The 13,501-nt window shown below is 49.4% G+C and overlaps 1 protein-coding gene across 2 annotated transcripts in view; it reads right to left on the reverse strand.

Annotated features, from left to right (window-relative positions):
- Positions 1–12,833, reverse strand: part of RIT2 (Ras like without CAAX 2) — a 284,090-nt gene extending 271,257 nt beyond the window's left edge. For both annotated transcript variants that reach the window (XM_053295131.1, XM_053295130.1), the window contains exon 1: positions 12,676–12,833. In XM_053295131.1, coding sequence (XP_053151106.1) covers positions 12,676–12,778 — 103 coding nt within the window. In that variant the 5' untranslated portion in view covers positions 12,779–12,833. The remainder of the gene's footprint in view (positions 1–12,675) is intronic.
- Between the last annotated feature and the right edge of the window lie 668 nt (positions 12,834–13,501).

Genomic DNA, 13,501 nt, shown 5'->3' on the forward strand with positions numbered 1-13,501 from the left:
TCACCTGAAATCGGGCTAGGCTCCCTTAGCCCGATTTTGGATGATCATGGGAATAGCCTCGTAGTCTTCCATCCAAATGCCATCAGGGAAGACCCTGCTTAGCAAGGGGCCAATTCATGCTTGCTACCACAAGATCAGCTATCTTCTCCTAGAACAGCTCTCTTCCCCTAAGGGCATATCACAAGAAGCCTGCAGATCAGATCACATAGCCCTAGAATCCTCCCATGTTTCCCCAATTCAACGAAGGCAATCCACTGTCCATGGCTGACAACCTGATGAATGTTGTGCTTGTGCAATGAACAAAATTGGTCAGGGGTCTTTTTTTGTTTTTTGTTTTTAATTGGGCCCTGGTGCCATTGTGCAAAAGTTGCCTGCAAAATATATGAGGCTTGCCACAGGCTGGGCACCTGGTTCTTTAAACACGCACATGTTTGCAATAATACAATGCTAGTCTAGAATGCAAGCTCCAGGCTTTGCACAACCACCTTGCACTAGTGCAACAGTTTTGCACAAGTGCAGCATTAGAATGTCAGCCAGTGGGGCTATTCTGACAATCCTACCTAAACAGGGTTGGAGGAGCACCCAGCCAGGTTAGGAGAGACATGGATGCTTCTGATTGGCAGTCATGTGTTGCAAAGACCAAGTTTGGAGTCAGGGAGATTGATTGTGTGGGAGTTGGGAGATGGGCAGGATGGCTTTTCACCCACCCTTTTCACCCAACAAACAAAAAGTTTGTTGTGAGCATAAATGCTTGGAATTAGAACATGTTTATTAAAGTCCTTTGCTGCTCATTAATGCATATTAAAAGATAATCCTTAGATAATCATAAACCTGGGACCGTAGCTCAGTGGTGGAGCACCTGCTATGCATGCAGAAGGTCCAGGTTCAATGCCTGGCAGCATCTCCAGGTATCAATATCTTCTGCTTTTCATGCTTAAAGTTCCTGGTATCTCTAGCTAGGACTGATGGAGGAGAACTGGTCTTGTGGGTAGCAAGCATGAATTGTCCCCCTTGCTAAGTAGGGTCCACACTGGATTGCATTTGGATGGGAGACTACGGACCAGGTTTCACGATCAGTGAGACCCGGTTTTGTCCGGTGAGCGGGCAGGGAGCCCTGGGCGACTGGATTGGCAGCCCACATGATGGCCGGCTCTGAGACGGAGCCGGTGGGGGATGGGGGGAGCGGGGCCCACGCGGCCCCTGCAAGCCCCAGTATGCCCTGCGCGAGCGCGCAGGGCATACTGGGGAGACCCCCGAGCCAGGAGGCTGCTTTTAAGCCTCCCGGCCGGAGGTCTGCTTGTGAGTAGGTGCGGTGAAAATGTGTGCCGTGGCTACTCATGATCGCAAAAAGCAGGTTTGCAGGTGTACTCGCTCCGCAAACCTGCTTTTTGCCAGGGGTTCTCAAGCGGGTTAGCCGCTCCAGAACCACCGGGCTCGGCTGCGATCCCAGTGGTTCTGACAACCAACAGAACCAACCACTGTGCCGTGAGAATAGCCACATTATGTGTGAGCACTGTAAGATATTCCCCTTATGGGGATGGGGCTGTTCTGGGAAGAGCATCTGCATGCTTGCATGCAGAAGGTTCCAAGTCCCCAGAGGCGTATCTAGGGAAAATAGTGCCTAGGGCAAGCACTGAAATTGCGCCCCTTGTCCAAACATCCAACACCCATCTTTCAGATAACTTTACCATAATATCAGCTGAAAAATACAAGTCAAGCTCGTTAATCTTTTAATTTTTCAATAACAATTTAGAAAGCTACAAATTTCAGTATGCTGGTGCTCATGAAATACCCAAATACTATGTGGAGGTATACTTGGAAAACTAATGTCTAATTCTCTACTATGCATTGTAGCATCACTATTACATAAGTTTTTAAAAGAAATTGAGAATTTGACTTTTCCCTATTTACTCTGAAAATAATTAAAAGATATGCAGAGTAAACTGTGTCACTGCTTGGAATATATTCTAGTATTTCAGAAAGACAGTTAAAATGAGAGAAAGAGAGTAAAAAACTCCCAGTGGGCCTTAATACTAAGGCAAGTTAATACTAATTTCACACTGATTGAAAGACAAACTCACCATTAATACCCATATTATTAAGACATCACATTTAACTCACTTATAACAAGAAGCAAAGAGCAAATGAATACAATCCTAGCTCATAAGCTTGAGCTCACTATTCACAAGCCCTGATTCTCTGTACATTGTGCCAAACTGAATATGTGTACAGTGACTTATATTATATTATTTTTTTAAAAAAAATACCTGTAGTCCCTAAAGGCTGTGGGGTGGGTCTCCAAAGGTTCCCGCTCCCCTCGCTGGCCTCTAGGGCTTTGCAGGGACCATTTGAGCATGTGTGGTGGCCATTTATATATATATATATATATATATATATAGAGAGAGAGAGAGAGAGAGAGAGAGAGAGAGAGAGAGAGAGAGAGCCGCTGAAAACAAAATGGCTGCCACACATGCTCAAATGGCCTCTGCGAGGCCTGGCATGGGGGCCTCACAGAGGCCATTTGAGCATGCACAGTGGCCATTTTGTTTTCAGTGGCCATTTTTTAAAAAAAAAAATTTAAAAAAATGGCACCCCCTTCAAGTGGCGCCCGGGGCACGTGCCTAGCCTGCCCTGCCCCTAGATACGCCCCTGCACGTCCCCTCTCTGGAATCTCTCTGGCATCTCCAAGATAAGGCTGAGAGAGATTCCTGCAAGAAACCTTGGAGAGCTGCTGCCAGTCAGTGTAAACAATATTGAGCTAGATGGACCAAGGGTCTGACTCAGTATATGGAAGCTCACTTTGTTCCGGTGTTCCTATAAACTTAACTCAGCAAGTATTTACTCTGCTGGTTATATCTAATATTGAGAGCACTTATCAATTAATGTAATATTTCCCCCATATTTCTTTTTCTCATCTCTTGTGTACATGGCAAAGGAAAATGTTTAACATTTTACTGATGTCCAGAATTTAAGTTCTGACTAAGTTACAGATGATTCCTCTGGTCAACATCCAGACTAACAATTTATGTATCTCTCTCTCTCTCTCTCTCTCTCTCTCTCTCTCTCTCTCTCTCTCTCTCTCAGTCTCTCCAGCTTTGGAAACTATATTATTGTATTTGTAACAAAGATCTGATGGAGCCAAGGTACACTGTTGCTACATAGTGAGGTGAGTCTCATGATCAGTGAGACTCACCTGAATGGGGTTAGTGGGGAGAGGGGGCTTAACCCGCTCTCCCCGCAGACGAGCACATCGGCAACCCTGGGTGGCTAGATCAACCGCCCACATGACTGCCGGCTCTGTCACAGAGCCGGGGGGGGGGTGTCGGTGGGGATCAGGGGCTGCATGGCCCCCTGGAAGTTCCAGGATGCTCCAAGTGAGCATGCAGGGCATCCTGGAGAGACCCCCAGGAGTGGAAGGCTTGTTTCAGCCTCCTGGCAGGGGTCTCCCCATGTGTTGCCGCAGCATGGAGCCACGGCATGGCAATACACAATCAAAGATATGGGGTTAGAGGAGCACTTGAGGTCTCAGTGAGGTCTACAGAGAGTGGAAGAAAACCCTCAAAACTGGAAATTCTGCAGAAGAGTGTTATATTGATTGGTGAAGCATTTGTGGGAAGTAGCAGTGTGATCTTCAAAGACCAGAAATTGTTACCCTTGATCAGTCTGGGTTCTAGAGAGGGAGGAGAGCTGGTCTTGTGGTAGCAAGCATGACTTGTCCCCATTGCTAAGCAGGGTCTGCCCTGGCTGAATCTGAATGGGAGACTTGATGTGTGAGCACTGCAAGATATTCCCCTCAGGGAGTGGAACTGCTCTGGGAAGAGCAGAAGGTTTCAAGTTCCCTCCCTGGCTTCTCCAAGATAGGGCTGAGAGAGATTCCTGCCTGGAACCTTGGAGAAGCCGCTGCCAGTCTGTGAAGACAATACTGAGCTAGATAGACCAATGGTCTGACTCAGTATATGGCAGTTTCCCATGTTCCTATGTTCCTAGAGGAGCCTGGACTACTCACTTTGCTTTGCTCATTGTGAATAGTCACTAACATCATCTAACATTACTCTGCCTTTACATGCCTTGGAAGGCACCCTTCCACTAAGTTCAGCCGAAGGTACTGTTGCATATTCTTTCCCACACTATCATCAGGACAATATGGTGAGATGTGAATGCATGGTGACAAAAAATTGGAGTGGCATGGAGAGTAGAAGCAGAAGCAATCCCTTGAGGGCACTGTCACATCACTTTCTTTATGGGAACTCCCCCATAGAATTCTGTGCAGATCCGTAACCTGCATCAGCCACACACAGGAGCTATTCACACGAGCAGAAAACAGGGTGACCCCCTGCAAACAACTTTAACTCTATTTCAAGCCTCACAGCAAACACACGTGCATTTGGTGAAGCCTCGGCAGCGAACAGGAGAGACTGAGGACCAACTTTTACAGGGTTCTTCAGGGCAGTCAGCCACAGCTTGCAATGTTGGTCCTCCAGCCCCCTGAGTGGCCAGGGGGGATCACATGACCCAAGGAGACCACTCTGAGGGCTCCAAGCTGCAGTCCCACTTTGCAGCACTCTGATTGGTAGCCTCAGTTAACCCTTTCCTGGCAACTGCAGCACTGTCAAAGGCACTAAACTCCATCCTGATGCCCCAAACTCCTTGCCCACAACAAGGCAGGGACAGGAGAGAAGAGGGCAGCTGCAGCTGCCGGCCAGCCCCAAGGGAAGAGTCACACACACACCTCAACGCACTCTCCAGATCCAGGAAGGACACAGCAGATGCCCCCTGGAGCGATTGCCAGATGCCGGTGAGAGTAGTTGCCAGATCCCCTCATAAGTAGCCCAGGCACAAGGCACACTCCATATACCATACAGCAGCGTGGTTTGGGAAGGCAGAAGGGGGAACCTTCCCCTCGCCCCCTCGCCCTCCCCGCAACTGTGGCTGTGGCCTCCGTGGCACCCCCCACCCCACTGTATAGTGTGTGTAGAAGGTAAAAGGGAGAACCCCTTTGCCCCCCCCCCCGCTGCCATAGCCAAGTGGCGACTCTGCCTCCCAATCAATTTGCCACTGCCACGCCTTGTCAGCCTCCCAAATAACATGACAGTCAAACTGCAACCCATTTGGGGCCTCTGTGCGTGCACAGAGGCCATTCGTGTTACCAGGCGAGTGGGCGTAGGAGGGTGGGCATGTGCGGGAGGGTGTCCCCATCAGCCACCTGCCCTGATGCTGTCACTTGCCACTCTTGCAGTGCCAGCAGAGTGGGAGAGTGGCACTGCTACCCTCTGCATCTTGATGATGGTGCAGAGGGTGGGTGCAGTGTCACACCCAGGCAAATTGGGCACCTGGACCACCACCGCCACGGTCTACTGACCCAGCCTGGAAGCGAGCGCAGCGGCGGGCCGAACCACTGGGAGCCTCTGGAGGTGGGATGTGTGGCGGGGCCAGTTGTGCTTTGGGAAGGGGCTCTCATGCCTGCGGGAAGGGTGGCCGGCCGGCCCACCCACTCCCTGCCTGTTATAGACCTTGTCGGACCCACCCGGAGCAGCCTCTGTCTGCTTGGGAAGGAGGCGAGCGCTGGCAAGACTGCTGCTGTTCCCTGCCCTGCCTTTCCCTAGATTTTGAGCGGGGCAGGGGCTTGATTATTGGCTGCTCCTTCCACGCCTTTGCTGAGTGCATCTCTAGCCCGATTCCTTTTGAACTGGCTTCCAGCAGCAGCAGCTACAGCAGCATCCCTCTCCCCCCCACACTGGCACCAGGAAGGGGAGAGCAGCAGCCCCATCACCGGTGCAGTTTCCACCTGGAAAGGGCAAGGCTGCTGTTTCCCCCTGCCTTGGCGGTGGTGGGGTGGATGTGTGTGGGTTGGGAAGCATCTCCTCTGAGGCAGCAGATGGAAGGAGGAAACGGGCGGAGCCCAGAGCGGTGTACTACATACTTAAGTTTCTCCTCACAACAGCCCTGTGAAGTAGGTTAGGTCGAGAGAGAAGTGACTGGCCCAGAGTCACCCAGCAAGTCTCATGGCTGAATGGGGATTGGAACTTGGGTCTCTCCAGTCCTAGTCCAGCACTCTAACCACTACACCATGCTGCAGGCAAGGGCATCTGCAAGCAAGGGCAGGGAAACTCCTGCTTTTGTCCAGTGATTTGCAGCGGACAGGAAGGAGAACAAAAATCCCCATTCAGCCATGATACTTGCTGGGTGACTCTGGGCCAGTCACTTCACTCTCAGCCTAACCTACTTCACAGGGTTGTTGTGAGGAGGAACTTGAGTATGTAGTACACTGCTCTGGGCTCCTTGGAGGAAGAGCAGGATATCTATTTATATTATTAATTCTCCAAGACGGGCCATGCATGCATGCATGGGGACATGGTAGAAAGGAGGCGATTGGCTGCCAGAGGGGGAGAGAGTCCTGGAGCAGCAGGGAGTTTTGCGGGGTGGCTGGAAAGCAGTTTGACAGTTGGCTCGGGGGTGCCATGAAGCAGCAGGGAGCTTGGAGGCTGAGGGTGGCTTCGGGAGCTGGACAGTTGGCTCTGGGGGCTGCGGGCAGCAAGCAGTTGGCTGAGCTGTACCGTGAAGCGGCAGGGAGCAGGGAGCTCAGAGGCTGTCAGGCAAGTGGGCGACAGTCCCACGCAGTGGCAGGGGGAAGCAAGGACTGAGAGACAGAGATAGAAAGACAGAGGACAGAAAGTGCGAGCGAGAGACTTGTGGAGGGCGGCGAGAGCGAGCGAGAGCATTGTGGGGGTGGAAAAAGTGAGCGAGAGTGGCGTGGGGGTGGCGAGAGCGAGCAAGAGTGTTGTTGGGGCAGCGAGAGCGAGCAAGAGCATTGTGGGGAGTGGTGAAAGTGATTGAGAGCATTGTGGGGGGTGGTGAGAGTGAGTGAGAGCATTGTGGAGTTGGCGGGAGCGAGCAAGAGAGTTGTGGGGCGGCAAGAGTGAGCGAGAGCATTGTGAGGGTGGGATGCCACAGGCTCAGTGCACGACCACACAGATGCTCTGTGCAGGGTCAGCTAGTAAAATGTAAAATGAATGAATAGTATGACATATGTGTCTGTGCAACTATTCCCCTTAGGCTATGGGGCTGCTATAGGAAGAAGGGTTTGAGCTCCCTGCCTGGCATCTCCGGGTCAGGCTGAGTGGGAATCCTGCTTGAGAGCCTTGGGAAGCCACTGCCAGTCTGTGTAGACAGTACTAAGCTGGATGGACCAATGGTCTGACTCAGTGGAAGGCAGCTTCCTATGTCCATATTTTCCCTTGGGCTCATTTGCAAAGTGCCTGCCACTTTAAGGAAGTTTGAGTGAGTGCTCAGAGCTGTTGCTGGACGGGCTCTCACCAAGTGTCAAACTGCTTGCTTTTCAGCCCACTCTGGTACGCAGGCTCTATGGTAGTTCCGTATAGGCAGCCTTCCGCAGCATTCCGAGGCTTCACAGGAGTACTGGGAGGGTGTAGGGAACCTCTCCTGCTTTCTAAACCTGGTTTTAGAGGAGGGAATGGGAACTGGGTGACCCTCTTTTGACAGAGCCCTGTTTGAGAGCTTGCTGAGGTTTCCCACGGTAGTGCTAACCCCGCCTTCAGACCTCAAGCCCTGTTTTTGCTGGTCATGAGAATAGCCTCACAGTTTTAATCTCTCTCCCTCTCCTTTCTCTGCTTCCCCTCCTTCTGCTCTGTGATGACAACATCCACATGACCCTGGGCATATCAAAACATCATAGTGAAGCATGCTCTTGAAACTTAAGTTTCTGTTATTGAATTTTCATTTCACAAAGTGAATTCCAAAGACTCTCATTACTGGTACATGTTTGCAAGGTTTGCCACAGGAAATTGCCCTCTTATGTTATAGATAGATTGACTGACATAAGGCTGTGACTCTCTGAGCCGCAGTGCTGTGGACTAATGAGCAGTCCCAACACTGTACAGAACAAGCCGTTGTGCAAACAGCACTACCACAGTTTTCCCCATTCATCACAATGGGGGAAACAGGGGGAGTGTTGCTTGCACAAACATTCTGAATGGTACTAGAGCTAATTACAAGTCAACAACAACCCTGAGGCAGAGTGTTATGGTGACATAATGTTGCACATCATGTCAGCCATTGAATTTATTTACCCTTACCTTTATACATAACTTTCAACATTCTTATTTCCAGTTTGTAAATTACTTCTGTTACATTTAACTACCCCTTAATGGTAGGTTTGCAGCTAGTTAGATGTCAATGGACTGTCCCTAGATACAGCAACCAAAAGAGTAACAGCTGTTGTGTGCAGAAACACACTCAGTGGTAGGACATGTAAAGCCCATCCTAAGAAATCTGGCTAGCATTCTCAAACCACTTTTGCATATCCTCATAATTTATTGGGCTTACCTGCTTGAGAAGGATCTGCTGAATTCATTTCCAGTTTTGCTTTGGGAAAAATCAGGGGACAACCAGGGGATAACACTTCTGGAAGAAACTCTGATAGCCTTTTGGGGGAGGGTTCATAATTCAGTCATGGGGCAGAAGTTTTGCATGTGGTTTCAGTCCCTGGCATCTGCACACTCTTTCTCGGCAAAACCAGGGAAAGTGTGTGACTTTTGAAAGCAGTTTTCAGTCCGAAGGCTTTATCCAAACTTTCTGCTCTGCTCTGCTTGCAGTAGCCTCTTCCATTTTTTTAAAAAGGAGAAATTCATTCATGGAAGGGGTCCTTGTGAACCTGCACTCACAAAATTTGGATGCAGCCCATTGTAGACAAAAGTGAGCTAGATGGATCAAAGATCTGACCTGGTATAAATCAGGTTCATATGTCCTTTATTGAAATTCCTTTGCCTTCCCTAGAACTCCTTCAGAGTTTCCACTGGAGAACATCCACATTTGCTTATCAGATAACAATCCAGGGTTATGTAGGACTCCCTCTCTGCTTCTTGGAGAAATGGCTTTGCTCGTATCAAAATTATGCTGATCTTCCTTGAAATTTCACTCCTATTCTGACTGGATAAGATTCTTGTCTCACTGCTTGAAGCAAGTAGCCGCCACCACTGCTTGCAGTAGGGCATTCTATGCACTTATTTTTTGTTGCATAAATACGGAATTTCTTTAGTCAGTCCTGAATCTGCTGCTAGTCAGGTCATAGAGGTTATTCTCACAACTAGCCAAAAGTGAGCTAAAGGAGACTAGCCCGCTTTCGGCTGATTGTGTGCTGCAGCAGGAGCTGAGCGAGTGCTCCATCAACCTCATATTTTTGATTGTGTGCAGCAACACATGAGTAGACTCCTGACCGGGCAGCTGCAAGCAGCATCCCAGGCTCGGGGGTCTCTCCGGATGCCCCACACATTTGTGCGGGGCATCCTGGAACTTCTGGGGGTCGCACGGCCCCCGATTCCCACAGCCTCCGCTGGCTCCGTAATGGAGCCAGTTACTCAGGGCTCCCTTTTGATCGTCTGCGGGAAGAGTGGGCTAAGCATGCTCTCCCCACAAACCCCCTCACGGAGCTTCTCACTGATCATGAGACTCACCTCATAGTGTTATAAGAGAAGGAGGGGGGAAATGTACCTACTTTCTCCACATCACCTATAATTTTATGGGCTGTACCATGTTCCTTCTTGGGTGTCTGTTTTTCTATACCATAGTTTCCCAATCTGTAGGATGCATACTTCTGTGAGATATACTGAGAACCAGCCGATAGAGAAGCCCTAAAGCATAGTTTATCAACATGTGGCACATATATCCCAAGGGGGTAGGCAAAGCACAGGCAGGAGGTATGGGGTGAGGGGAGAGAGGAAAGACGTCCACTGAAGAGGATGGAGGGTGTCTATATAACTTTGCTGCTCAGTCTTTGCTGCTGGTTATTGCCTAGAATCAGTCTTTCCTTTTCTTCCTCTCCTTCTCTCTCATTCACCCTCTTTTTCCTCTTCTTAAAATGACAGGAAACAAATTGAGGTACTTCTAGGTTCATGGTACAGCAGGGAAGTAACTTGCCTTGTGAGCAAGAGGTTGCTGGTTCGAATCCCAGACTATGGGAAACATCTATATCGGGCAGCAGCGATATAGGAAGGTGCTGAAAGGCATCATCTCATTCTGCACGGCAGATGACAATGGTAAACCCCTCCTGTATTCTTCCCTAGAAAAACACTGGGCTCTGTGGTTGCCAGGAGTCGACACCGACTTGACGGCACAACTTAACATTTAAATTTATCAGAACGTAGGGGGTGCTCTCACTACTTAAAAGATGAAGAAATACTGTTCTAAGCTAAAGAGCCCCAAATGCTTTAGCCTGTCCTCAAAAGGAAGGTGTTCCTTATGGGTGGATATTTTTCCGACGCACCACTCTCCAGCTTTACCTCTAGTTTTTTGTTTTCATTTTTGGTGCACTTCAATGGGTTTCATCCATACAAAGTCCCAGGGAAATTAACTGGACTTCAGTTAATCATTGCTAACTTGTCTCACTGGCTGACATACCATGCGAGACTCTGTCAGCCTTGAAACAGAGAGGCTGTTCCCACGATCAATGGAGAGCGGGCCAAGGGAGCTTAGCCCACTTTCCATTGATTGTGGGAACCACTGGGCTCATGGGTGATCCCGGTGATCCCAAGGTGTCTAGCCCGCCTAAAACACCCTCCCCTTAAATAAGGTTAAAGGAGTGAGCGCTCTGTTAACTTCATTTTGTTTCTCGTGTGTCATTGCGGTGCACAGCAACACACGAGGAGACCCCTGACCGAGAGGCTGCAAGCAGACTCCCAGGCTCAGAGGTCTCTCCAGGATGCCCCGAGTACTTGCATGGGGCATCCTGGAACTTCCTGGGGCTGGCCAACCCTGGATCCCTACCACACTTGCCAGCTCCGTGACAGAGCCAGAAATAATGTGGGTGGCCAATCTGGCTGCCCAGGGCTCTGGTCAGGATCATCTGTGGGGATCGTCTGTCTCCCCACAGACCCGACAGAAGCTCTTCTCACAGATCATGAGAAGAGCCTCTGTGTATTTGTGCAGTTGCACTTGAGCACTCCTGTGCAAGATGGAAACACCGCACACACCATTGCGCAATTGAGGGCCATTATTTCCAATGGCCCTCTACTGTACAACTGCATTTGTGAAATTGCTCTGCCTTGAGCAAGACTGCTTCTCCAAGATAGGGCTGAGAGAGACTCCTGCCTACAACCTTGGAGAAGCCACTGCCAGTCTGTATAGACAATATTGAGCTAGATCGACCTATGGTCTGACTCAGTATATGGCAGCTTCCTGTGTTCCTATGTTCCTAAGATTTTTAAAGGGTGTTTTAAGGATCAGGTAGCATACAATGGGAAGACCTCTGCCTGGGATGCTGAAGAGCAGTTACCAGTCATAGTAGAAAGTACTGAGCCAGATGGACCAATGGTCTGATGCACTGTAAGTCGGCTTCCTGTATTCCTTGACATTCCTGCAGATATTTTGGCTGTGTAGGATCCTCAACATTCACTCTGAGTACAACTCAGACCTGCAACGTTGTGTTTGCTGATTTCAGAGGCTGAATGGGTCCCTAATGCTGTGTCAGCCATCAGGACATGGAGGAGTGACAGCCCCCTCCTCATGTGCTGACGCAGCTGGCCTTGATGGATGGCCCCCTGCCCTGAAACTCTGGGGAACACTTGCCAGGTCAATACAATGTATCTCCTCCCACCTGTATTGCCAAAGGAGTGAGAAAGAAAGCACCATTCATTTACAAAATATGTCCAGCTGTTTGTTTGATTCAGCTGTTTGCTTAGTCTAACGGTGCTCAGGCTTAATAGAGTGTCCCAGGCTTAGGAGATGTAATTATAGGCACGCTGCACAGACAGGTACATCATCTTGGGCAGTGAGCACCAAGACAGACTCTGCAAGCTCAGCAAAGTGGCTTTAAGATTAGAGAATGTTTAATGTCAGCAGAGATCAATCAAAACTCTGGCAAAAGCTAAAGACAAAACTCTGGACAGAAGTAACCGCTCATCTGGAGGATGCTGCATTGCTTGAACTCTCTTGCTCTGCCCCCTCCAGGATATTAGAGTACATCTGAGACCATCAACCTCCTGGCCCACAGAGAGGAGGAGAACCTGAAACTACATACTATAACTTTGCAGGCAAGAGGTGAATGTATGCTGAGCTGAGGTCTAATGAAATGCAGTAAAGAAGTCAGAGGGGAAAGTTGAGAAAGTTAGCTGCAGGCATCTCATCTTTCCAATGCTGAGCTGACTTCTTAATCAGTTGGTGGATGGTCTCCCCTCCTCACCTCTGACTCCAGTGCAAAATTGTAGAGGCAATTTACACATTGTAACTGGATGTCCTGTTATACCATGAATCAGTAGCCAACAGCATAGATAGATCTGTTCCAGCAGTTCCACGTAGGCATTCGAGGTGCTATCCATAGGGGAATACTCCCCCACCCCCAGCAAGCCCATAGGAGCCCAAATCTGCACTTTGGTGTACTTCCCATTTTCTTCCCCACAGGACTTTGGCAGGAGTTAAGTCCCCTGTGGATTGGGCCCTTGGCCTGCTGAATAAAGCTATTCAAAAACCATTATTACTCTGACTCACTAATCCAAATTATGGATCAATTGTGAACAGGATTAGCATAGCTTTTAATTGGGCTCTCCTCCTCTCCAAATGTGCATTCCATGCTTAAACTCCCCCTCACCCACGATAATCCTCCCCCCACCGCCATCCCTCAGAATAAAGCCATCCAAAACAACAACAAAAGTAAAAAGCACTTACCACTTTTGCCTACTCCACCTGCTCCCAGCATCACCACCTTGTACTCCCTGGAGCCTCCGGGAGAAACGTTGGAGGAGTTGGGGGTTTCACGTTCAAGCTCCATCTCCTTCTCTGGAGAGGGTTACAGACCTGGCAAATGCTTGCAAACAACTATGTAAGCAATTGGGGGGGGGCAGGGGGAGAGAGAGAGAGAGAAAGAGGGAGGGAGGGAGGGAGGGAGAGGATTTAGCGGCTTCACTCACTTGCAGCGATGCCTATGTTAGCTGCAGAAGGTCTCATAGCAACCACTTTAAGAGCTTCCAATAAAAATCCAGCTCGTCACCCCTCCTTCCTCCCTTCTCTGTATCTCTTTCTTTTTCACTGTCCTCTACCCAGACATATGAAGCTGTGCATGGCTCACAAATCAGGCACCTTTCGGGTCTACGGGGCTTGTTGTCTCGGCTATCAATTATCCAGAGAGAACAAGCTTCCTTGAGACACATTGATCTCTGATCTGCTTTCCCCACCAAGGGGTGAATCCAAGCTTGAAGTGAGATGACAGCTGGGGGAAAGCCCCTAGATAATTAGGGGCCCTTGACCTACCTCTCTTTCCCTTCGGAAGAGACTGAATAATAGTAGGACAGTCATTTTCTGGGGTGTGCAAGAGTCAGTAGAACTCAGGATTCAGAGCGAGCAAACCTAGGCTTTTGCTTTTGAGTGCATGGAAAGAAGTCTAGTGCTGCCAACTCTATGGAAAAGAAAAGATCCTAGGATCTCTGGTGCTCAAAGGGCCACGCTTCCCTTCTTCCATTGGCCAATACAGGCAGTGCTGGCAGAAAAGCAGTCC

Source organism: Hemicordylus capensis, chromosome 2 (genome assembly GCF_027244095.1).
Source record: "Hemicordylus capensis ecotype Gifberg chromosome 2, rHemCap1.1.pri, whole genome shotgun sequence".
Taxonomy (NCBI): domain Eukaryota; kingdom Metazoa; phylum Chordata; class Lepidosauria; order Squamata; family Cordylidae; genus Hemicordylus; species Hemicordylus capensis.